Source organism: Euprymna scolopes, chromosome 2 (genome assembly GCF_053919585.1).
Source record: "Euprymna scolopes isolate OS-2025 chromosome 2, ASM5391958v1, whole genome shotgun sequence".
NCBI classification, from domain to species: Eukaryota; Metazoa; Mollusca; class Cephalopoda; order Sepiida; family Sepiolidae; genus Euprymna; species Euprymna scolopes.
Window position 1 is genome coordinate 25,673,037 of NC_136483.1, and position 25,540 is coordinate 25,698,576.

A 25,540-nucleotide genomic window follows, 5' to 3' on the forward strand; every position below is an offset into this window, starting at 1 on the left:
CCCCTTCCTGCTGAACAGTGTGCAAATGAGACAACCGAATGGTGCAAAGCAGCTATTGAAGCGCGTGTTCCCAAAGGGAAGTATTATAGAAAGCCCCACTCACCCCCATTGTTCACCACAGATTTTGCATTGCACAAAGGCAGCATGCATTCCGCTGGTTTGTATGTCACGAATCAAATACATATAGGAATAAACATGGCTGCTAGAATTCATTTTAAGAGAGAAATAGTCACAGCCACAAGAAGGCATGCTGAAATAACCAGGGGCGCATAGAATCGCAAACGATAGGAATTTGTGATTTCTAGAAAATCTATACTAGTGAAGGGAATAAACAGTAATTCCCCACTATCCAATTACTAGAAGGTCGCATGCAGGGCAACTGAAAAGGCAGAACTGCTTGCTTGGTGATTTGCCTCCAACTCCACCTTAGAGGTAACAAACAACTCTCTCCCAAATTTCCCAACACGAACTGAAGCCACACTAGATGATGTAAAAATTACCCCTTCTCTTGTCCACGATACCAGAAATACATCAAGGCGTGTGGGCTAGATCTCATCCCTGCTATACTAATTAAGAAATGCTCAGCTAGACTATTCCACGTACTTTCCAAGCTCTACAATAAATGTCTTGGTGAATCTTGCTTCCCTAATAGCTGGGAAGTGGCCTCTATGGTACCAGTGTACAAGAATTCTAGTGAAAGAACTGACCCTCTCAATTATCGCCCTATCAGTCTTCTCTCCCTCTTCACTAAAATCTTTGAGATCTTAATTAATCAAGCACTAGTCCACCACCTCATAAAAGCTAATCTTCTCTTGGACAAACAATAGTGATTTTGGCAATGTCGTTCTACTACAGATATTTTAACAGTCATCTCTTAACGCATATACCATGTACTGGATGAGACAGGCGAAGCCAAGGCTGTAATCCTGGATATATTCAAGGCCTTTGACAAAATCTGGCATGAAGGGCTACTAATAAAAATTAAATTGTATGGTGTAACTAGATGTCTACTAAATATATATAGATTCTTTTTCGATAATAAGACCATCCAAGTTGTCATTGATGGACGTACATCTGTTAACGAGCATCTCCCCCCCTCTCTGGCTTTCTTACTCTTTCTATTTTCTCTCTCTGTGTCTCTATAAGAGAATAGAGAAGGAGAGAGAGAGAGAGAGAGAGGTGAGTAAACGTGGAGGTAGACACGTTTACCAGAACCAAAGGTCAGCTGACCAAATTACGTATGTGTGACGTGGTTGGCTAGATCTGAGAGATTTGATTTGAGCTTTGAAGAAGACGGACGTTTTTCCGTGGTCTCTCCCCTCTTAACTGGGGAGGGGGGAGACGAACGCTGACGTGTGTGAAGAAGAACCACACAAGCAGATTTCACTTTACACCTGCTGCAGGACCTCTGGGGAAAGTGAAATAAAATCTATAAAACCCATTCATCGTCTTGGAGTGATAAATCTTCGTCAAACAGGTATCAAGTCTCCCTCCAGGATGAGAAATTCCCAGATGGTCCAACAGCGAGAAGAAGCAGAGGTAGGTTCAGAAATTACATGTCACACACACGATTCCCTTTATGATAATAACACACAACCATTTATATTAGAGACAATCACACGGAATCTTTGATGTTATATAGTGTATACACCCAAACGTAAAAAGTGCCCCTAAATGAAGAATTCTATATAACATATTCAAATGTAATGAAAGCTCAATTTGGTCCCCCTCAAGGATAACCTCGATGATAACGAATATATAACACATCCAAACAGCATAACATAAATGCGGGAGTGTTTCAGAGGTCGATCCTTGAACCACTATTATTTCTGATATTCATAAACAATAATATTGTGTCCGAGATAAGTATATTTGCTGATGATACTATAATTCAATACCTTGAGTGTTATTTCTTCTACCCGTCACACCAATAATTTCCTGGGTAAGGTTAACACTGTTGTCCAAACTTCCAATTTCCAAACTTCTGTATACGTAACGCACATTCTCTCAACAAACTTCTGCTAATTCAACTTATTTCTTCGAAATCCAATTCCAAAATGAATTTTCCTCTAAAAAATCAACCCTCTTTTATCTCCAACCAGGAGCATCTCATTTGCATATCGGGTGGTCATATTACAGGCATATAAATAGATAAGGCAGCCATTTCTGTTTCTTTCTTCTTCATTCATTTCATTCCACGACCGACCCGTTGAATTATGCACACCTGCTAATTAGGTAAGTCGCACGTTTCCCTACTGATACAATACTCTATGATGTGCATAAGGGAAGAACGGATGTACACAAATCTCAGACAATGGCAGAATCGTTAGAAAATGACCCCCAAACCGTAGTGGAATGGAGCCGTAGATAGATGGTAACATTTAATGCTAGTAAGACTAAGCTGCTCTCCTTTAATAATTACAAGACGCCTCTCCAACCACCGATATCCATGACAAATAACACCATACCTGAGAATTCTTCTTTCAAACTCTTCGGCCTAATATTCACGGGCAATATGAACTGGAACAAATACATTGAGGACATTGAAATAGTTGACGATTTATATGAAAAATAAAACGATATACGAACAAAATAGTTAACAAAGCCGCGCTCGTTATGCTAACAATTAGTTTCTAAATAACATAGTTATTATTTAGAAAACAATTATTTACATAAAAAGAGGGCGTACATATTGTTAGCTATTCCGTACGTCCTCTCTACCAAAAATGTTCATATGTCTACCCTAATTATAAGTATTTGGTCGGTTATTACCACTGGCAATATGACAACTATGTAGTACAGGGTGGAACGATAAAATCGTCGCCCTAGAAAAACTTACATGATTCATTTCCGTTTGATAAAAAACAATTTTATTTTTTTAATTTTTATTTATTTTTTTTTTTTGCTAGTCATTTACTAGTTGGCCAGTTGTGTACAAATTCCAAGAGAGATAGAAGCTTTCTTTCATGTCTGAAAGTGACACAATGTTCAACAAGCGAGATCGGAGATGCGCCGTTGTACAACTCATGCTCTCTACCGATCCAAGTTATAACAACAGGACCATTGCTAGCACTCTCAAAATGCATCAGTGGATTGCTACGAAAAACAGGGACGTGCCCAGGGTGATTAAAATATAGTTTCTGGCCAGTTAGAGCCGCATAAACCTCACATCTTCAAGTTGACTTGAAAGTCATCACGAAAGTGTACCTGGATGTGCTGAGTGTGGTGATCCCCTGGTGCAATCAGGTGGCCGCTGGCAGACCCGGGTGTGGCAGCAAGACTCAGCGTCGGCTCACAAGTTCAACGAGACCCAGGAGTGCTACGACTTTGTACCCTTTTCACACTGGCCCCTCTCCTTCCCCAACCTGAACCCTCTGGATTACTGCCTTTGCTCTAACGTCGAGAACACCACCAATATGACCTCCCACAACACCAAAGTCAACCTGATCGCCGCCATCCGCCAAGTACTCGCCGAGTACTCACCGGCGCTTGTGAAAAAGGCATGTTCTGAGTTCCATACCCTTATCAAGGTGGTGATTGAGGTTAAAGGCGGCTACATTGAATATATGTCAGCTCTACTTCTTAATCACGTTATCTAAACTGATTTTTTCAATAAAAGTTTCAAAATAAACCTATAGTTGTTTTATTTTAGGGTGACACTTTTATTGCCCACCCTGTAGATTGATTTGTTTTAAAATAAAAAAGAAAAACAAAATACAGAAAATAATAATAATAATAATAATAATAATAATAATAATAATGTCTGATTTGTAGATTAACACCCACAGATAAAATTGAGATTTTAGTTTTGTTTTATGTGATTTTTCTTTTGTTTTAAGTGATTATGCATGAACACTTTGAAAATCTTGCCGGAAAGCAAAATAATTATTTTAGGGAGATAAATTTCGTATATAAATTCAACATAAAATGACTAAGGATTATCATATCCACGCGGTTCACTAACTTTTTTAACACTAGTCCTATGTCTGACTGGAAAGGTCGTAAAATTATGCTTAATACCTTAAATGTCTTCATCCTCCAAAACAAACGCACAGAATTTATCTCCCACAGAAAAATAATTTTGGTGAACTGTTATAAACTAATAGAATGGCTCGAAAATGGGAACCAATTAATACTTGATCCCCTACCCTAAATTCTTAAATAATTGTTTTTCTTTTTTGTTTGTTTTTAGTTCTGCTGAAGTTCATTATTACTTGTTTTAATCATGTATGACATTCGGGGCCATAGAGTGTAGCGGCCTTATATTTAAAAAAAAAATTCTCCTTTTTAAGTCGTACATTTAATCTAATAAAAAATGATAAAAGTTAATAAAATTAACTCTTTTCTGTCTTTATTTAAGCCTTTGGGTTTAACAATGTGTTTAATATAATAAAAAAAAATAGTTTTTCATTGTTCTATGGCTTTCAAATAATTTACGCAGCTAAACTACAAATTTGCCAAGATAGCCTCGTCTTACTTTAGAGTAATTTAGCTGAGGGTGTTAATCTACAACAGCAAGAACAATACTGCTACTACTTCTTCTTCTACTACTACGACTCCTACTACTACTGCTACTAATACTACTACTACTAATAATAATAATAATAATAATAATAATAATAATAATAAGAAGAAGAAGAAGAAGAAGAAGAAGAAGAAGAAGAAGAAGAAGAAGAAGGGACATGGATGATGAAGAAAATCAACATAGTACTTATAATAATAGGAGCAGTAGGAACAATTCCGAAAAACTTTGAAACAAGAATGGGAGAAATTGGAAACAGAGGAGTGACTGGAAAGATACAACGAATAACAATAGTGAAAACGGCTGAAATATTAAGGAACACTCTTGAATGTGGAGATTAATCCACACAAGACACATGCACAGACAAACTGCTGCAGAGGCAAAACATGAAAAAGCGTTACATGAAACCAAGAACATTGAAGCTGCATATCTATGTTCTCTATTTCTTCCTCTTTCCCCAAAACTGCCACCCAAAGAATGATGCCAAATAATCGAGAAAGGCCAAAGATTATGGAAATACAGAGGAGAGTGAGCGCTGACAAACCTCCATTGGACAAGTGTAAAGAGAACTGGAACCTTGGGAAGGCTTATTGCCACTTAAATTCAAGTGAAGAATAATGGCCGCTGCCAGCAAAAAATCAATAGTAAGCGGCTGTTGTGGTAACGCAAATTCATTTGCAAATGCTATCGAAAGAGATAGAGAGTACTGGAAATTTAGGGAGACTTGTTGTCAATTAGTTATCAGGAAACATCACAGGTTGTTTTCAAGGAGAGATCTTTGATGGCCTGTGTGAAAGCTCCTTGTGAGCCAATAAAATAATAATAATAATAATAATAATAATAATAATAATAATAATAATAATAATAATAATAATGATAATAATAATAATACGTTTTTATATAATAAAATAATATATTTCTATAAAGATTCATTAAAATATAATTTTAAATATAAAAATAAATTCATTTTTAATTTATAAAGCACAGTTTAAATGTCTTTAGAATACGTTTGAAAAAATACACTTATATTTTAATGTTAGAAAATTTCCACTGTTTTCCATGAGTGTCTTGTCAGTGGAAACGAGATGTAATAAATAAACGGACCAAAAATGTCAACATTCATACACAAGAACTAATATTTTAACAGTAGTCTCGTTTTTATAGCTTTCTAGATCCATCCCAAACAATGTTAATTAATTTTGTTTACAATCAGTATAAAGACATAGGAGGCGACATGTATCTGGTTTCAAACCGAAAACGATGGTTTACTTTCACTGCCTCATGCACAGCAGTCTCAATAAGTAGGTAATACACAACTTCATTTATACTTTTAAATCAATTAAAAGCCAAGCTGTTTTCATACTTTTGTTCTCATTCCTTGTAATATTTGCCAATACTGTCTGAGAGAGTGAACAAACGTCTATTGGACAAACCCTAACCGAACAAACGCTGAGCAATACACAATAAATAAATTAAAAAGATTTAAAAAAAACGTTTTATATCTTACTTTTGATTTAAAGTTTCAATATTTATTTTGTTTATTTTGGTATCTTTGTTTGATGTTATTATGATCTATAGATTAAACTTTTACTAACATTTAAAAAACAATAAGTATTCATCATCAGTACCAGCAATGGAAAAAAGGTTTTAAAATATTAAAAAGAATCGTTTATTGAATCGGAAATGAGGCTAAGATTGTGGGGATTTTTATACCGATTCCGATGCCCCAAGAAGTTCTGACATTTTTGATTCTCGATTCCGATTAATCGTCCCAACAGTAATATATATATATATATATATATATATATATATATATATATATATATATATATATATATATATATATATATAGTCTTGGAAGTTTTTAACCTTTAAAACTATACAAAAAAATATTTTTTATCATTCGTTAGAAAACCATCTAGTCAGTAAGTCATTTAATCACCTGCAATCACTGCATCTACTCGCTCTCGAATTTACTATAATACCAATAATTTATTTTTCAAGGGATCATCAGTTGTTTACCATGAAACACTGTTTCGGGGATTTAAAAACCAAACAGTATATTACATCATGGCTCCCTAGCAGTGTTGATCAAACACCACGACCCTTAATCTTAGGAAGAAGACATGTTTCAAACAAATATATATATATATATATATATATATACTCGTGACCCGCTGGATCAATATATGCTATAGTTAACTATGGAATAGTCTTATATGTAAAGAAAAATAATGTATAAATGCGCAAAAATTGAATGCATGCACGCTTGAAAACAAACGTGGCGACCAGTGAAAACAATATGGAATACATTGGATAATAAAGGCCTTTATATTTTTAAAAAATCCTTTATATAAAAGGGGTGTAATCTATTTTAAAAAATCGAAAAGAAAAGATACAAGGAGGAAATGTGCATTGTACAGGTCCACCCTAGTTTTTTATGTATGTGTGTGGGGGGGGGCGGTTAACAGCTATAAAAATATCAGGAAATAATAATTAACTGATTAAGTAATATTAAGCGGTGAGACCTTTTCAGGGCAAATCTTTATTAAACAAAAAAGAGACACGTTTTGAAGTGATTCTAGGTATTTTAAAAATGTTTGGCACTCATGGCCCCACTCCACCCTATTATCCCTTTCTGTCGACATCCCCGCCCCCTAACTTGAAAAAAAATGAAAAACAAACCAATTATTAATAAAAACAATTACCTCACATCCGACAGTATGCTTAAAACTAGAAATGCCGCGTACGTCTTTAAATGCCCCATAGATGTCTTCAAAAATAACACGTACATTGGCATGATTCGAACCAGCATCTCTCATCGATCAATATGTCACCTATCGTCCCAAAATAGCTAACTTTATTAGCACCTCACAGCACACGACACCCCCAAAACTGAATTTAGAGACATACTAATAAAAACACTGCCCGTTTAGCTGTCTCGCACTGTGATGTAAGGAAAATATTTTTTTACACATAAACAGAATGTTTGGAAATTAGTCCGTCAAAAAGAAAAAATGGATTGTAAGAGACACAGACAAGAGTTGTCTCTGCTCTTCAATGAAACGTTCATATATATATATATATATATATATATATATATATATATATATATATATATATATATATATATATATATATATATATATTGTATTGGTAGTAATTATTTGTAAGTGTGTCCACCAAAAGAGTGCTCAATGTTAAGACAGAGCCAAAATAAGTAAATTTAGTTTATAAACAAATGGCTACACATAAGCTAAACTAAATTCACCTATATATATATATATATATATATATATATATATATATATATATATATATATATATAACACAAGAACAAAATAAATAAAAACTAATAAAAATTTATGAATGTGAATTGATTCCATCTTTTGGCATTTAGAATAAAAATTAATGGTATATATGCCCTGAAGGAGAATTAACTTAAAATTCGAAATATAATTTATGAAATACGTGTGCCTCAAATGTATATTACCTTCTCATAATTCTTAGAAAATACATTACATCGAGTAAGAACAGGAGCATGTTGTCGACTGACGATGTCTTTTAAAACTGAAACAGTAGATTTATTGTAGCGATTTATAGTAATCCTATTTATCTAAATTAAATAAAATAATATCTTGCTATTTTAATTGAACACAATCAATAACCTTGGTGAAATTCTGTGTTTTGTTTTTTCTTTTTACTTTTGGATATTTTGCATATTTTTAATCTGCAATAAATAAATAAACAAATAAATAAATAAATACATATGTGTGTAAGAAATAAACGTTTTATTCATTGAATATACAAAATGATTAAATGGCAGAATACAAGTAAAACATTTGGGCTTATATATATATATATATATATATATATATATATATATATATATACGTATAGTATACTCATCATTAAATTGATTAAACTCACTTGATGCGATATTATATCGAAATATGATTGTCCGTCCATAGTCATTGAATCTTTTTTTTTTACACAGTGATCACCACTTATCAAGGCCCGGAAGCCACTCAGGGATAAGGGTTGTTGCAAGTACATTACGTTAGTGTGAAGATTTGATGAAGTGTTTACTTAAGGGGGCGGTTCATTAGGAATTTGTTAACATTAGACTTGAAGACATCCAAGTTGTAGTCCGGTGGGAAGCAGGCAGACGGAACAGAGTTCCACAGGCGTGCAGTTCTAAGAAAGAAGCTTTGTTCATGGAATCCGCGTTTTGATTTAGGCACAGATATAGAGTGGGGGAAATTTTTCACAGTGGATTCAGCTAGACGGGTGTTTTTCGTGAAAGATTGGCGAGGGGGGACCAGGGATTGGAGTTCAAACGAGCACCTGCCATGAAAATAACGATAAAACAAGGATAGGCTCGCAACGTCTCTTCTGTGGGAGAGAGGTTGCATGGTAGAGAATAATTGAATTGAATTTTATTATCTATATATCTCTACAACACTTTTGTAAGGCATTGTTGCATAGTGCGTTATGCAAGATGAACTTACCTTGGGTGGTAGAAACAGACGTAATACCAAGCGTTTCTAGCGCCAGAATTTTGGAGATAAGCACATTTCTCCATTGCACATCCAACTTCTTTGGTTTTTGCCCAAACGATCTGTTTTGGAAAAAAAAAAGCAAGAAGAAAAATAGTCATAACGATTGCTTGTAAGTATCGACAGCGACTACAGCAGCTAAATGACTCGTACTTGCTTGTAATATCAGGAACAATTACATCTTAATGACAAGGATATGGCATATATTATTTGTAATGGTAAAATTATATTATTTGTAATGGTAGGTATTATAAAAGTTTTTGACACATACTGGCCTGTAATAGTGTGAACTATAACAGCTTAACATACCTTTCTTATATTTGCTACGATTATAAAACCACCCAGAAAAAAACTGTGTGATGGCAAGACCATGGAATCATCAGAGGACATTGTTTTAAAAGGGAGGATTTATAAAAATTTCATGACATTTACTTCCTTTTATGCTAAGCACTATAAAATAATTATAATAAATGCTAGTAATTGAAATAAAGGGTTATAACTGCTTAATTACATTGGTTATTAGTAGAAAGAAAATTATACTTGCGAATAATCGAAGAGAAAATTACAGCTTAAAAACACTTGCAAGTAATAGTATTGATTTTAACAGCTTAATTCGGTAATCGTGCTATTAATGGATAGAGACTATAACAGATTAATTAAAACTGCTATTAATGCATGGGGTTATAACAGATTACTTACAGTTGTTGGTAATAAAAGGGATTATAAAAGCTTATTGGAAGAAATAGAATCGAATCTATCTGCTTCATTAATTTTTTATAGCAATCAATAGGGTAAATTACAATTGAAGACCTTATGACAGTTTTTGACATTTTGTTTTTATTAATGAGTAAGAATTTAAACCTTGATTACACTTGCTAATATTGGAATTTTTCTGGCATAAGACTATAACAGTTTAATTGCACCTGCAAATCATTGATGAGATTATACCAGCTTAATTATACTTGCTAATATTGAAATCGATCATAGTAGTTCAATAACATGGGTAAATATTAAATGTGTTTATAACAACTTAATCCAATTTTTCTGGCAATGGAATAGACTATTTTATTTTACATGGAGGTCACCACTTATCAAGGCCCGGAGGCCACTCAGGGATAAGGGTTATTGCGGGTACAGTAATCAATGAGATAGTATTGTAGTAATCATTAGTATTGGAGATTTGATAGTGTCTTACTTAAGGGGGCGGTTTGTCAAGAATTTGTTTATGTTGGACTGGAAGACGTCCAAGTTATAGTCAGGTGGGAAACAGGCAAACGGAAGAGAGTTCTATAGTCGTGCACTTCTGAGAGAGAAGCTCTGCTCATGGAATCTACGTTTTGATTTAGGCACAGATAAAGAGTGGGGAAAATTATTGACAGTAGTTTCAGCCAGACGGGTGTTTCTCGTGAAAGATTGGAGCTCAGACGAGCACTTGCCATGGAAATAACGATAAAACAAAGACAGGATTACAACGTCTCTTCTGTGAGAGAGAGGCTTCAGGGAATAGAAAAGGGCATCCCTCAGTAAGCTACGAAGTCTATTTTGTACTCTGTCAAGGCAGGATAGGCTGTTTTTAGCAGCTCCTACTCAGATGTGGCAGTTGTACTCTATCCTTGGACGTACTTGGCTTTTATACAGATAGAGAATTGCATCAGTAGTGAGATATCTTCTGGAGCGGTAGAAGGATCCCACCATTTTCCCAGCGTTCTTGGCAGCAGACCTGATGTACGTGTTCCATTTCAGATCCGGAGTATAGGTCAAACCCAATATAGAGAATGCATCCTTTTTAAGCATGGAATGCAGAGGTAGATCAGATATGAATGTAAGGAAGCTGTCCCAGTCAGCCATAGAGTCTCGATATACAGTACGGTGGAGAGGTACGTCTGAAGATTTATTACATTTCATTTTTATCTTAACTGCTACAACGGAGTGGTCAGAGGATCCCAGAGGAGATAGAATGGAACATGAACATAGCTCAGGGGAAGTTGTGAGGAAAAGGTCTAGAAGGCTTGCATATTGACCAGTGTATCGGGTACACGGGTGGGTTCATGAACAATCTGAGTGAGGTCATAGGCAGTGGCAAAATCATGACAGAACCTCCCCTCGTCATCGGTCTTATTTGAGTGGGTCAGCCATTCCACATTATGGACATTGAAGTCACAACAAATGTGAATGTTAGCCGAAGGATGAGCAGACAGAATGTGGTAAATTTTCTCTGATATGCTCTTAAAGATAGTAACCCCACTGTTGTGGGGGCGATAGAGGGCAAATATAAATGCAGTGGTGTAAGCTAGTGCAACCTGGAAGCACATATAAGGTAAATTAGGGTCTTCTCTGGAGATATCCTTACCACATGGAAAGCCATCTTTAATGTAGGCACATATTCCATGCCCATGGCGATCTTGGGGGTCAGATTTAGATGTTAAATTGGAGTATCCTTTAATTATGAATTCATCTAGGGAAGTGGTTTGCCTGGTGCCAGTTTCACTTAGAAAATATGTCCGGTTTCGTCTCCTGTAATTGTGTTTCAACCTCTGGAAGGTTGGAACATAGACCCCTGATGTTGGAGAAGGAGACCTGGTAGTAGCGGTCTACGTTGGAGGAATTAAAGCAATTATACCAGCTTAATTACACTTGCTGATGAATAAAACGCTTTCAGACAGATTAATGACATCTGTTAGTAATGTTTAAAAGCTTATGTACAATTGCTAATAATTTCTAGTAATGGAAAACGATTATAACATCATATTTACACTTGCTAGTAATGTCAAAGATAATAATAGTTTACTTTGATTTAATTTTATTTTAATTTTCTTACTGTTTTGTATTAACTTTTTTTAGATAGGCAACACCACTTATCAAGGCCAAGGCGCCACTCGGGGATAAGGGTTAAAGAGTGTACAGTAGTCAATTGGACAATATAGTAATTCATTAGTAATGGAAATTCGATAAATTTGTTAACTTAAGTGGAACGGCTCATCAAGAACTTGTTTACGTTGGACTTGAAGACAACCGTATTGTAGTCAGTTGGAAAGCAGGCAAACAGAAGACAGTTCCACAGGCGTGCAGTTCTAAGAAAGAAACTTTGTTCATGGAATCTACGTTTAGGTTTAGGCACAAATACAGAATTGGGGAATTATTGATAGTGTTTTCAGCTAGACGAGTGTTTCTTGTGAAAGTTTGGCGAGGGGGCAATAGATTGGACCTCAGTCGAGCACTTGCCATGAAAATAACGATAAAGCGGAAACAAACTCGCAACATCTCATCTGTGAGAAAGAGATTGCAAGGAATAATAAAGGACATCCCATACGAGGCCATGAAATATTTTGAACTCTAGCAAGGTAGGATAAGTCCTTTCTAGCAGCTCCTACCGAAATGTGCAAAAGTACTCCATCCTTGGACGTAACTGGTTCTTATATAGATAGAGAATTGCATCAGCAGTGAGGTATCTACTGGATCGATAGAAGGATCCCACCATTTTTCCAGCAGCCTTTGCAACGGATTTGATGTACGTGTTCCATTTCAGATCAGGAATAAAAGTCGAGCCCAGAACATTGTCAAAACATGAGGCCTCCCCAAGACGAGAACCATTTATTTCAGTTTATGTCAGATGAGCGTTGATCATGTAAAGATAAAAACTTGGTTTGTAGATGCATTAAAGGTGACCACCACCTCTTTCCCCATTGTACTACGTACTCAAGATCAGAGGAGAGAGAATTGGAGAGAATTTGGTCGTTTACGGTCTTTGATGTGCTACCATAGATGGTAGTGTCATTAACATAAATGTCTACGAATGATGTAAGGATATGATTAACTATTTTGTTTTATCTAGTTAGAATCTTTAAAAATATCTATCTGTTAAATGTAAGATAGGTAGTGATGCAAGACGTTGACCAGCTATCTCATGCATTTAACCGAGTGTTCTTTTTTCGATTCTAACCAGCTAAAACAAAACAGTTAAGAAATTAATACAAAATAGTAAGAAATTTCAAGTGCAATTGTTTTTAACTTTGTTGCACTTTTTCCAAGCGCCCAATCGCTCTCATAATTACTGGATATTATGAAGATATTCTTAAGATTCCAATTTCTTTTCATGTTGTACAGAAAATCTTCATATTTTGTTACCTTTTTCCCTCTCAGCTCTGTTGAGGTTATAATCATTGGGCAGATTAACTTCCTCCTTTTCTTCTCGTCCCATATTACTATATCCGGTATAATAGCTTCGGTTTCTAGTTATATAACTGTTGGAATTACATAGTCCAACTATTCTTAATGGTATGCGTTTCCGGGAATTGCTGCTACATCCAATATTCAAATCTTTACGGATAGTCCAATATATATATATATATATATATATATATATATATATATATATATATATCTTCTTTTTTTTTTTAAATTGAATTTTCACCCCAAACAAGGCACGGTGCCACTTTGAAGCAGGGGGCTACTATTAGGGACTTTATTAGCGGGGTCATTATTGAGGGAAAAGAGTAGAAAGATGTTTGTTAACATTACAGTTGAACTTCTGCATATTATTGCAGTTGGGAAAGCAGAATCCCGGAAGGGAGTTCCAAAGACCCGCAGTTCTGGGGAAGAAACTATTGGAGTAAAAGGCTTTCTTGCACCTAGGGATCTCTACTGTAAAGGGATGAGACTTAGTGGCTTGTCGGGTTTGTCAGGGGTAGTTACGTCGGGGAGGTACAAGTGTTTGCAGTTCGTCAGAGCATTCACCATTAAAGTATTTGTAGAACAGGCAGAGGGATGCAACATCTCGTCGATGGGACAGAGGCTGAAGCCTAGATGACAGTTCAGAACCTATCAGGTTGGCGACTCTCTTTTGAACCCTGTCCGGGAGCGAGAGACAAGCAGCAGATGCACCAGCCCAGATGTGACAACAGTACTCCATACATGGGCGAATGGTGGCCTTATAGAGGTATAGGATACTGTCAGGCGTAAGTAGTTTTCTAGCACGGTAGAGGGAGCCAACCTTCCTTGCAGCAGCCTTGGCAATGCTCTCAATGTATCTATTCCAGTTCATATTGTAACCATGTAAACGTTAGGCCAGAGAGTTTAAAAGAAGTAATCTCTGGAAATGTGTTCTTGACCATTGCTATTGGTGGTAGAGAAGGTTTCTTGAAGTTATTGAAGGAAACAAGCTTAGTCTTAGCAGCATTGAATGTGACCAACCATTTTTGTCCCCATTCCACTACAGATTGGAGGTCATCCTCTAGTGTTTCTGCGATTTCCTTGGATATGTGTTCATTTGTTTTCCCCTCATATCTGTTATAGAGAGTGGTGTCATCGGCAAATGTACCCATCACCGAAACAATTTTATCAGGGAATTCATTTATGAATATCAAGGATAGACCCCTGAAGTACTCCCGCATTTATGTCATATTGTTTGGATGTACGACCGTCGAGGACAACTTTGATTTTTCTATTACTTAAGAAGGATTTAATTACATTATGAATTCTTCCAGTGATTCCATATGATCTAATTTTCCTTAGAAGACCATCGTGCCATACCCTGCCAAAAGCCTTAGATATATCAAGGGCCACTGCTCTACCCTCCCCTGTTTTGTCCAATGAATGGTATAGCATGTGGACCCGACCTCATCCCAGCTGTGCTATTAAAAAAGTGCTCAGCCGAAGTAGCTCCAGTTCTCTCCAAACTCTACAACAAATGCCTTAATGAATCTTGCTTTCCGTGCTGTTGGAAAACTGCTTCTGTAGTACCAGTATTCAAGAATTCTGGCGAAAGAACTGACCCATTAAATTATCGCCCTATTAGCCTCCTCCCACTTTTTGCCAAAATATTTGAGACCTTAATTAACCATGCTCTAGTCCAGCACCTTACAGATGCTAAACTTCTGACCGACCATCAATATGGATTTAGACAAGCCCGTTCCACAGCAGACATCCTCACTGTAATCTCTGAACGCATATACCATTCACTGGACAAAGCGGGAGAGGGCAGAGCGGTAGCTCTAGATATATCTAAGGCTTTTGACAGGGTATGGCATGAGGGTCTCCTCAGGAAGATTAGATCTTACGGTATCACTGGTAGAATACTTAACATAATTAAATCCTTCTTAGATAAGAGAAAAATCCAGGTTGTCCTCGACGGTCGCACATCTAACCAATATGATATAAATGCGGGAGTGCCCCAAGGATCTATCCTTGGACCTCTGCTGTTCCTGATATTCATAAATGACCTCCCCGACAAGATTGCCTCTGAGATGGGTATATATGCTGATGACACCACACTCTATAGCAGGCACGACAGGAAAACAAACGAACATATATCTAAAGTAATGGCAGAAACACTAGAGGATGACCTCCAATCAGTAGTGGAATGGGGACAAAAATGGATGGTAACGTTCAATGCCACCAAGACAAAACTGGTTTCATTCAATAATTACAAGAAACCTTCTCTACCACCTATAGCAATGGCCAACGACTCTTTATCTGAGAGTACGTCTCTCAAGCTCCTTGGCCTAACGTTCACAGGAAACATGAGTTGGAACAATTACATCGAGGGCATTGCCAAGGCCGCTGCAAGGAAGGTGGGCTCTCTCTCTACCGTGCTAGAAAACTTCTAACACCCGAAAGTATCCTGTACCTCTATAAGGCCACTATTCGCCCATGTATGGAGTATTGCTGTCATATTTGGGCCGGTGCATCGGCTACTAGTCTCTCGCTCCTTGACAGGGTTCAAAAGAGAGTCGCAAATCTGATAGGCCCTAAACTGGCATCTAAACTTCAGCCTCTGTCCCATCGTCGAAACGTTGCATCACTCTGCCTGTTCTACAAGTATTATAATGGTGAATGCTCTGAAGAACTGCAAGCACTTGTGCCCCCACGACGTGAACACCCTCAACAGACCCGACAAGCTGCAAATTCCCACCCCCACACTGTAGAGATCCCTAGATGTAAAAGATCTTTCTACTCCAGTAGTTTCTTCCCCAGAACTGCTAGACTTTGGAATTCTATTCCAGGTCACTGCTTCCCCAACTGTACTGACATGCATAAGTTCAAGTGCAACGTGAACCAACATCTCGCTGCCCTAATCCCTACATAGTACCCCAGTAGATGTTTCCCCTGATAGTAGCCCCCTACACCAAAGTGGCAATGTGCCTTGTTTGGGGTGAAAATGTAATTAAAAAAAATTAAAAAAATATACGTTCAGAAACTACAGTTAAGATATCTGCTGTTGAACGGGCTTGCCTGAATCCATATTGTTTGTCAGTCAGAAGTTTAGCAGCTGTTAGGTGCTGGACTAGGGCTTGATTAACTAAGGACTCAAATATTTTGGCGAAAAGCGGGAGGAGGCTAATGGGGCGATAATTTAGTGGGTCAATTCTTTCACCAGAATTCTTGAAGACTGGTACCACAGAGGCGGTTTTCCAGCAGTCGGGAAAATAAGATTCATTAAGGCATTTATTGTAAAGTTTGGAGAGAACTGGAGCAACCTCGGCAGAGCATTTTTTTAATAGCACAGCCGGGATGAGATCTGGTTCACATGCTTTTGAGGTGTATAGTTTTTTATAATAGCATGTATCTGAGAAGGGGTGATTTTCAAATCATCTAATGTGGCGTCTGTTCGCAGAGGAAAATCAGGGAGTGAGTAGTGTACCGAATTCAGTGTGGAGTTTGAGGCAAACCGACTGGCAAGCAGATTAGCCTTGTCAGTTGCCGTGCAAGCAACCTCATGATTGTTTGATAGTAGGGGAATAGTTGACTGTCCATTATTTACTACGCTGTTGTAGATTTTCCAAAAATCCCGGGTTCCTAATTTCTGTGCTTCGATTCGTTTTCTGGTTGTTTCAGAGTAATCTGTCTTAGCTGTCTCTATCACCCTCTTACAATTATTTCTAGCTTCTATAAACTTCTGTTTATTTGAGCTGGACTTATGTCGGTTGAATCTGTGGAACGCATGCTGCCTTTGACAAATGGCAGCTGCACAAGCAGAAGTAAACCATTGGGGAGAGTGGGGCTTGCTATAGAATTTCCGTGCAGGAACATGCACTTCAATTGCAGTCTTGAACCATTCAGTGGTCTCATTTGCACACTGTTCCGCTGGAAGAGTAAAGATATTTTGCCATGGGGCATCTCTGATGAGCTCCCTGATGGCTTCCCAATCAGCCTTTTTGTAATACCTCGTTGTTTTGAGTAGTGGGTCTTCAGTTTTAGGGCGAGAATTTAGACTGATTTCTACCATTATCACAGCGTGATCAGCATTCCCGAGTGGGCTGTGGGCATTTGTTGTACAGTCATTGGGAACCGTTGTCAGAAAGAGATCTAGAAGTGAGGCATGTTGATCGTGCTGGTCTGGGAAACGTGTCGGAAATGTAACCAACTGAGATAGGGAATGGGATATAGAGAAACTATGTGTTGCGCTACCAGCTACGTCTGTGTGATTAGAGAATCCTAGCCAGTTACTGTGGTAGACATTGAAGTCACCAAATACATGTATTTGTGCGCTAGTATCAAGGGAGAGTGCTATATCTATGCTGTCTGAGACTTTGTTTATTAGGGTACAGTCTTGGTTTGAGGGAGAGCGGTAGAGAAAATACAAGTAGCTAATATTGTGTTGCATATTTAGTCTGAAGCACATAAAGGCCTGGTCCTCTGATTCTAGTTTTATTTCTCTAGTCAGGGGGAGGGTGTTTCGAATATAGACTCCAAGCCTATGCATATGTCTGTCCGAGTCCTTATGGTAGAGTGGGAGATAACCAGGCATGTTAAAGTGGTTAGAGGGAATGGAGGAGTGAAGGTTAGTTTCACTTAATGCTAAGATATCCGGGGTGTTTACAAAGGAGAAATGACTCGACATCATCTAAGTTAGTTCTAAGCCCGCGGATATTAGTAAATGCAAGCCTCAAGGGAGGAGGCAGGTTGGTTTTCTTTGCGTTTGGTCCTAGTTTAAACGTAACTTTTGCTTGAGCTGTCATTTCATTTTATTTTATTTAAAAGTTTCAGTTAGGGTGAGTGAGTGAGAGGGTGCTGGACAAGTAGTTGTGCAGAATACCAGACATGCAATACAAGTAGACCATCAGCTGTCCTCACCCACAGGATTGTGGCCTCAGGAAAGACCACCGGGGATGAGTGCAGGGTCCTTTTCCATACGCGATATGGCACTACAAACATCCCGATATTTTACAACTGTTGATGGAGCAGCCACTCTAAGCGCTACCAAAGAGTTAGGGATCCTGTACTATCAGTCGGAAACAGCTGCCAGGAACTGTCAATCCGGTACCCTCAATCCATTAGGCAAAGCCAGCCCAGTCCAACTGCACCGACATATATGGCACTGAAGCACCCCACTGTGTCCAGTTTAGGGGGATGGGATGTGGCGGGAGCGGGGAAAAGCGACGTTCATTGCCCTAGTCAGGAAACAAGGTCAACCACTGGGTGATTCAGACGAATCCCTGTGATAGTACCTCTACGCCTGGCCAATAGGCAAAAAAGGAGTATGAAAACCAGGCGATAGACAGAGCCTATCTCCTCCTTAAGCAGTTTAGGTTTGCCAACCGGTGATTTGTTTGAGTCACCAGCTCTAGGAAGGTTGTCGTCCAGGACTGAAGAGACTAGGTTTAGTTTCAGAGTTTTCCTTCTCCTAGATGGATGATCTTGGAAGACCTACGGGTCCATCAGCTCCAAGGGGGTTCGCCCCGCGCCTGGGTCCTAATCCAGGTATTTCTGCGACCCCGCATGAGTAGTTAATATTTATTGGTTATTTAGGTTAATATCTCCTGAAAAAATCGGGCATTTAGGTTAACTTCTACAGAAAATTTTCACTCCTCAAACGTGGTTAAAAAAGGACATTACTATGCTTTCCATTTTCATTTTTACTGGGAGAGGGTATAGGTAAAAATTCATGCAGTGGAAGCAGCTAAATTTGCTACAGTATTGGATTGAGAGAGACGAGTTCATGTATGGTTAGATATAGTTTTGTAAGTTTAGGAATGTATGGTTAGATATGGTTTAGTAGGTTTAGGAATGTATGGTTAGATATGGTTTAGTAGGTTTAGGATTAGGATAAAGTGTTAGAGTATGATTTACTTGCTATTAGAAATTCTGATTTGGTGCCCAAATCGAATATTTAGTAAGACTGAAAGATAAGATATGCTCAGTATAGATACAAGAGAACATTTGATACGGAGTACATTTATACCTGATAGATATAGGTTATTGCATATTCTGTAAGTATAGTTAAATATAGATGGATGGATAAGTAGTATTGTATACGAATGCATGGAATTTTAGACAATTTGAGTAAGTTGCCTTTAGACTACAACGAAGGAGAATGACTTTGCCTTTCTCTTAATATCCGGAAGTTTTTATTTCAATGAGTACCGGTTTAGTTTGTATAATAATTATTGCAATACTATCTCTTAACAAAGAGATATTAATGGTTGCTGTTCATTATAGATTACTTTAAGTCTGTGTATAGGACTATGGCTAATAAGTATTTACTTAGAAGCTTGGTTATGGGTTAGGAGTTATAATCAGGAGCATGCCTAGGAAATTTTAGGTGTTAATGGGTATCGATTTAAGAGTCTGTTAGGGTCAAGGGCGGAGAGCATGGGCCCCTCTAAGTTACGTGAAACGGATTAGGTTTAGTGGCAACTTGGGAAATAGAGCAGTTTGATTTGTTAGTGATCAGGAGAAAGAGAATTTAAGTAAAAAATAAAAAGGTTTGTCATGCAAAACAGACAAGGCAGTCATCTTGGAGGTAAAGTATCTATAGGATGTAGTTAGTATACATATATATATATATATATATATATATATATATATATATATATATACTTCATTGTGTCGCATTGTATAGTAGCCGTCCTACCCAGCAGAACTTTACAGCTGGATGTCAGGTGGCTCACACTCTCTATTACTGTTCGCACTTGTCATTACTGAGACGACTCATCTTCTTTAAAGCCTTGATCCTGGACAGACTTGATCCTGGACAGACTTGATCCCGGACAGCCATTATAATCTTAATAAAACGTTCCTCACCTATATAGTCCTGGATGAATTCATTTAGAAAACACTTGGTATGCTGTTGGATGGCCCATTCTTCGAGCTTTTTTTTTGTTGTTGTTTGTTAATAGCTTGATAGTAATCAAGGGATTCTAACAGCTTAATGATGCATGCAATAATTGGTTGGATTATAAAATAATAAAATCAATTGCAATCTATACAATAGTGTTATTTTGTGTGTCACACTTGCATCTTCTTTTTTTCCGAATGACAGTCATTCAATTGCTACGACCTTCCATTTCTTGTAATAAATAATTTTACCAAGAATTCTTCATAAGTTTTGACTTTGGTTTCGATTATAGTCTATGGAACTCAAGTCATATATACTTTTTATAATTTTACCAAAAATTGTTCGTAAGTTTTAGTTTTATATATATATATATATATATATATATATATATATATATATATATATATATATATATATATGTATATATGTATATATATATATATATATATATATATATATATATATATATATATATAATGTCTAGCCGCACTGATGAGCTATGAAATAGCGAAACAGTACTGTATGTGGATGACTATATATATATATTTATTTAAAGAAAGTTTTAGATGAGATAAGTCATTGGTACCGTCGGTTTCAAGCCGATAATTAGAAACTGTTTTGGATACCCATATCAAGCACACTTCAACTATTATTCATCTATCTTATAATCTGAAGTGGAAACAGATACAATGCTTCATCTCATTTTAAACTTTTTGTAAACAAAATATAAATAACACGCTCTTATTTTCTGATTTCCCTCATAATTGAACACTCTGCTGGATTTCTTTTTCCAAAAAAATCTACTTATATATATATATATATATATATATATATATATATATATATATATATCAAAGTCCAAAGACCCTAGTGTTTTGATATGCTGTTTTGAATATAATAAACTAGTTATGACCAAAGTTTCATTCCATTCCATTCAAAACACTAAGAAACGGGGCCTAATTATAGTTGGGGCCCGTTTTTCTTTTGGTCAACCTGTATGTATATATATATATATATACATATATATATATATATATATATATATATATATATATATTCTTCATAAGTTTGGTTTTATATATAAATATAAATATATATATATATATATATATATATATATATATATATATATATATATATATGTTCATCTGAAAGTTAAAAACCGCAAGAATTTTGATATATCGGCTTATTGATATATACTAGTGATAGAATGATTATACCAGCTTGATTATATTAGTAAAGGAAGAGAGTATACCATCTTAGTGATAATTACTTGTTTCTAATCAAAAGGAACAATAAATCCATCACTGCACTTGATTGAAAAGATGTACATCATAACCTTTTAATTCGTATTATTTGGATTTTTCGGACTACTGTCTTCGTCTTGAGTGTTACTTTCACAACGTTTAGATCGATGTAACCTCCTATCTTCTGCATGGGTGTCTTGTAGAACGCAGGAATTTTTTACAAATTCGGGAATTTTCCTGGCGAACTCAGGAATGTGCATAGAATTTCGAATGAAACATTTCATTCGATTCACAAGAGGAGCGTGCTATCAGCTGCGAGTGAGTAGATCTCCTAAGTAATTTGCAATTTCATTTTTAGTGTCGACAATATACACATGAAGAAGGCCGGATGTTAAATCGTCCTAAACGTTGTGAAAATAAAACACTCAAGATGTGAACAATAGACTGAAGAATCCAAATAATACGAACGAGCGCGACCTGTGTAAATTCCACAGTGGACTCTTTCATTGATGTTGGCATTTTGTGGATGTTCAGTGTAAATGAAGGCTCCCTGATATTATTGTAGCACTTTTGTTAAAACTGCAAAAGTATTTATCTTAACTAACAGGGATGCCCGGCTTAGCCCGGTCGTAAAATAAGCTTAAATATGATATTTTAATTTAAGCAGATTTCGTATATATTATGAATGAGTCCATTTTTTATTGATTCTTATATATTATAAAGTTGTGATTTCAAAAATAAAAAATATATCCATATGACTGTGGTGCTTGAATCGAAACCCAAACCGAAACTTAGGAAGAATATATATATATATATATATATATATATATATATATATATATATATATATATATATATATATATAAAAAAAATAAAAATTGCAATTAAATTTACCAAAATGATCCAAGATGGTAAAACTAAAGTATATTATAAATATTTACATTAACATTTACATTTTTGGATTTTACAGTCATTGGATACGTTAACTTTCACCAGACTATCCATTCACGTGAACTCACCTTTTTCTTCACCATATTTCCTCTGCTACTTTTTGTTATCAAGTAAGATCTTTGACTTACTTGCAATTTCATCAAATACTTTTGCAAGCAAAATCCATCCCGCATGTTGCTAATTCCTACCCTCTGATGAGAAGGAAAGTATTTCTTCGAAACTCCGCGGATTAAGGACTATCCACTTATTTAGTGTTTCCTTTTCAAATTAAATGTTTTTAACTCTTTTTCAAAGTGTTTTTAACATGTTTTATTAACTATTTGCTCTTATATATATATATATATATATATGTATATATATATATATATATATATATATATATATATATATATATATATATATATATATAACTTAAGTTTCTTCAGCTATAATCGAAACCGAAAACAAAACTTATGAAGTGTTCTTGGTAAAATTATGTATTACAAGAAATGGAAGTCCATAACAATTAAATGACATTCACTCGGATGTAAACATGACACACAAAATAAATAACACACACGCTATCCTATTAATATATTGATAGTCCTCATCTTAAAATTAAAAAAAAAACTTCTTCGTAATTGTTCATTATCTGTAAATTCACTGACTGTAATACTTTATACTATTGACTGCATCTACGTTGTAAATTTAGTGGCTACAACAACTGAATGATACTTACTTGAGTGTAATGACAGGAAGATGAACATCTGAAGGCACTCCAGCTGTGCAGTTTCTTCTCAGCATACCACCTGTCCATGGCCGACTTTATATGTTCGTGCAACGAACCTTGGATAGTGCTATATGCCAAATTTTCACCTCGAGATTTCATTTGATGTTTAAAAGCGCAACGTTTAGCCCACGCAAGCGCCTCCCTAGCCAGCGTATTACTCCATTTCTGAGTGGTGAATATACATACATACACACACACACATATATATATATATGCATATAAAAAAAAAAGAGAGATATTATAATACATATATCATAAATCATAGGTTGTGCAAGACGCATAAAAACGTTGTTTTTGTTGGTTTATTAGTTATATCTTAATATTTTGAGCGGTTCTCCACTCTTTATCACAAAATATAGCGAAATGTATCAAAAGAAAAGCCGTTGAAAATACTGGAAATATTTCGGCTGTGTTCATTTGTTACCATAACGTTCAAATATATTGAAATCAGTTGTTTTCATGCCTGATCGACGCACATTAGAAATGACTTACTATAAAATACACATAGATTTATAGCTATAAGGACTGACAAGATATAAAATACATGTAAATATTTATAACCAATTAGAGATGTGTTCTGGCGGAATTACCTACCAATATACTAATCCACATACAATAAATACCGAAACACTAGACATTAATGCGGGTCTCGATCCAGAAAGCAAACAAAGTTTGTTCGTTGTCTAGACAAACGAACTTTAACTTTTCTATGTCTTTGTTAATACATTTTCCACTTTATTCTCATGTGTCCTGTTTTCCTTGTAATCTTTTAACTAAGATTATAACACTGGCGAACGAGGATTCGAAAGTTTTTACTCAGAAAATTTTGCTATAACAATGGCGAACATGGATTCAAGTCCAATTAACTTTGCCATAACTCTTGCAAGCCTAAACGAGCATACCTCTAATATTTGGCGACTAATTGCGAACTCAACCTATGTTTTTTCTCCAACTCTGACACTGTTCAAGCCAGTACAACAAATTAACTCAGGATCTACAACACTGAAGTAACAAAAAAACAAATACTGTTTCTTTTTATAACAAATATCCCTTTTATAGCATATACTCCCATCATCAGTTGTATACTATCGGGATGGTTGTAGTGTTATGTCGCGCATGGAAAGGGACCATGCGCCCATCTCCGGCGGGATTTCCTGAGGCCACAATCCTGTAGATGAGGAGTCGACTGATAGTCTACTTGTGTTGCATGTCTGGTATTCTGCACAACCACTTGCCCAGCACCTCCCACCTTAACTGAAACTTCTAAATAAAATAAAATTGCAATCCAATCAAAAATTACGATTAAATCAGACTTAAACTCAAACAAAACCAATTCGCCTCTTCCCTTGAGGCGTGCATTTACGAATATGTGCAGGCTAGAACTAATTTAGATTATGTTGAATCATTTCTCCTAGCAAATACCCCGGATATCTTAGCGCTAAGTGAAATCAACCTATATTCCTCCATCCTCTGTAACCACTTTAACATGCCTGATTATCTCCCACTTTACCGTAAGGACTCAGACAGACATATGCACGGATTTGGAATCTATATTCGAAACACTAGAGAAACACCTTGACTAGAGAAACAAAACTAAAATCAAACGACCTTTAGACTTAACATACAAAATAATATTAGCTACTTATATTTTCTCTGCTGCTCTCCCTCGACCCAGGACTGTATCCTACTTAAACAAATCTCTGACAGCATGGATACACCACTCTCCAACGATATTAGTGGGCAAGTATATGTATTTGGTGACTTTAATTTCCACCACAGTAATTGACTTGGATTTTCTACTTACACAAACGCATCAGGTAGCATAACACATAGTTTCTCTATAGTAAAATCAACATGCCGCACTTATAGATGTATTTCTGATTACAGTTCTTGATGATTGTGTAACGAATGCCCACAGCGCACTCGGGAATGGTTAGCACGCAATAATAATGGTAGAAATCCCCCTAAATCCTCGACAGAAAACTTTTTAAATTCAGTTTTCACCACAAACAATGCAGTCTCATTTTGAAGCTATTATCGGAGACATTATTTGTGGGGATATTATGAAGGGAGATGAGCAGCAAGATGTCTGTTCACATTACACTAGAACTTCTGCATGTCAGTACAGTTGGGAAAGCAGAATCCCAGAAGGGAGTTCCAAAGACTAACAGTTCTGGGAAAGAAACTAGTAAAGTAGAAGGTTTCCTTACACCTATGGATCTCTACTGTGTAGGGTGGGATTTTGCTGCTTGTCGGGTTTGTCAGGTGTACAAGTGCTTGTAGTTAGTCGGAGCATTTACCATTACATTCATGTAGAACAGGCAGAGGGATGCAATGGGACATAGGTTGAAGCTTAGATGACAGTTCAGGACCTATCAGGTTAGCGACTCTCTTTTGAACCCTGTGAGAGACTAGTAGCAGAGGCACCATCCCAAA

At 36.3% G+C, this 25,540-nt stretch overlaps 1 protein-coding gene across 1 annotated transcript in view; it reads right to left on the reverse strand.

The window, feature by feature from the left end:
• LOC145303411 (glioma pathogenesis-related protein 1-like) overlaps positions 1 to 25,540 on the reverse strand; it is a 70,031-nt gene that overhangs the window by 23,453 nt on the left and 21,038 nt on the right. The window contains exons 3-4 of the mRNA XM_080144735.1: positions 23,054 to 23,269; positions 9,034 to 9,143 (exon numbers count right to left, since the gene is read on the reverse strand). Of these exons, the coding sequence (XP_080000861.1) occupies positions 9,034 to 9,143; positions 23,054 to 23,269 (326 nt within the window). The remainder of the gene's footprint in view (positions 1 to 9,033; positions 9,144 to 23,053; positions 23,270 to 25,540) is intronic.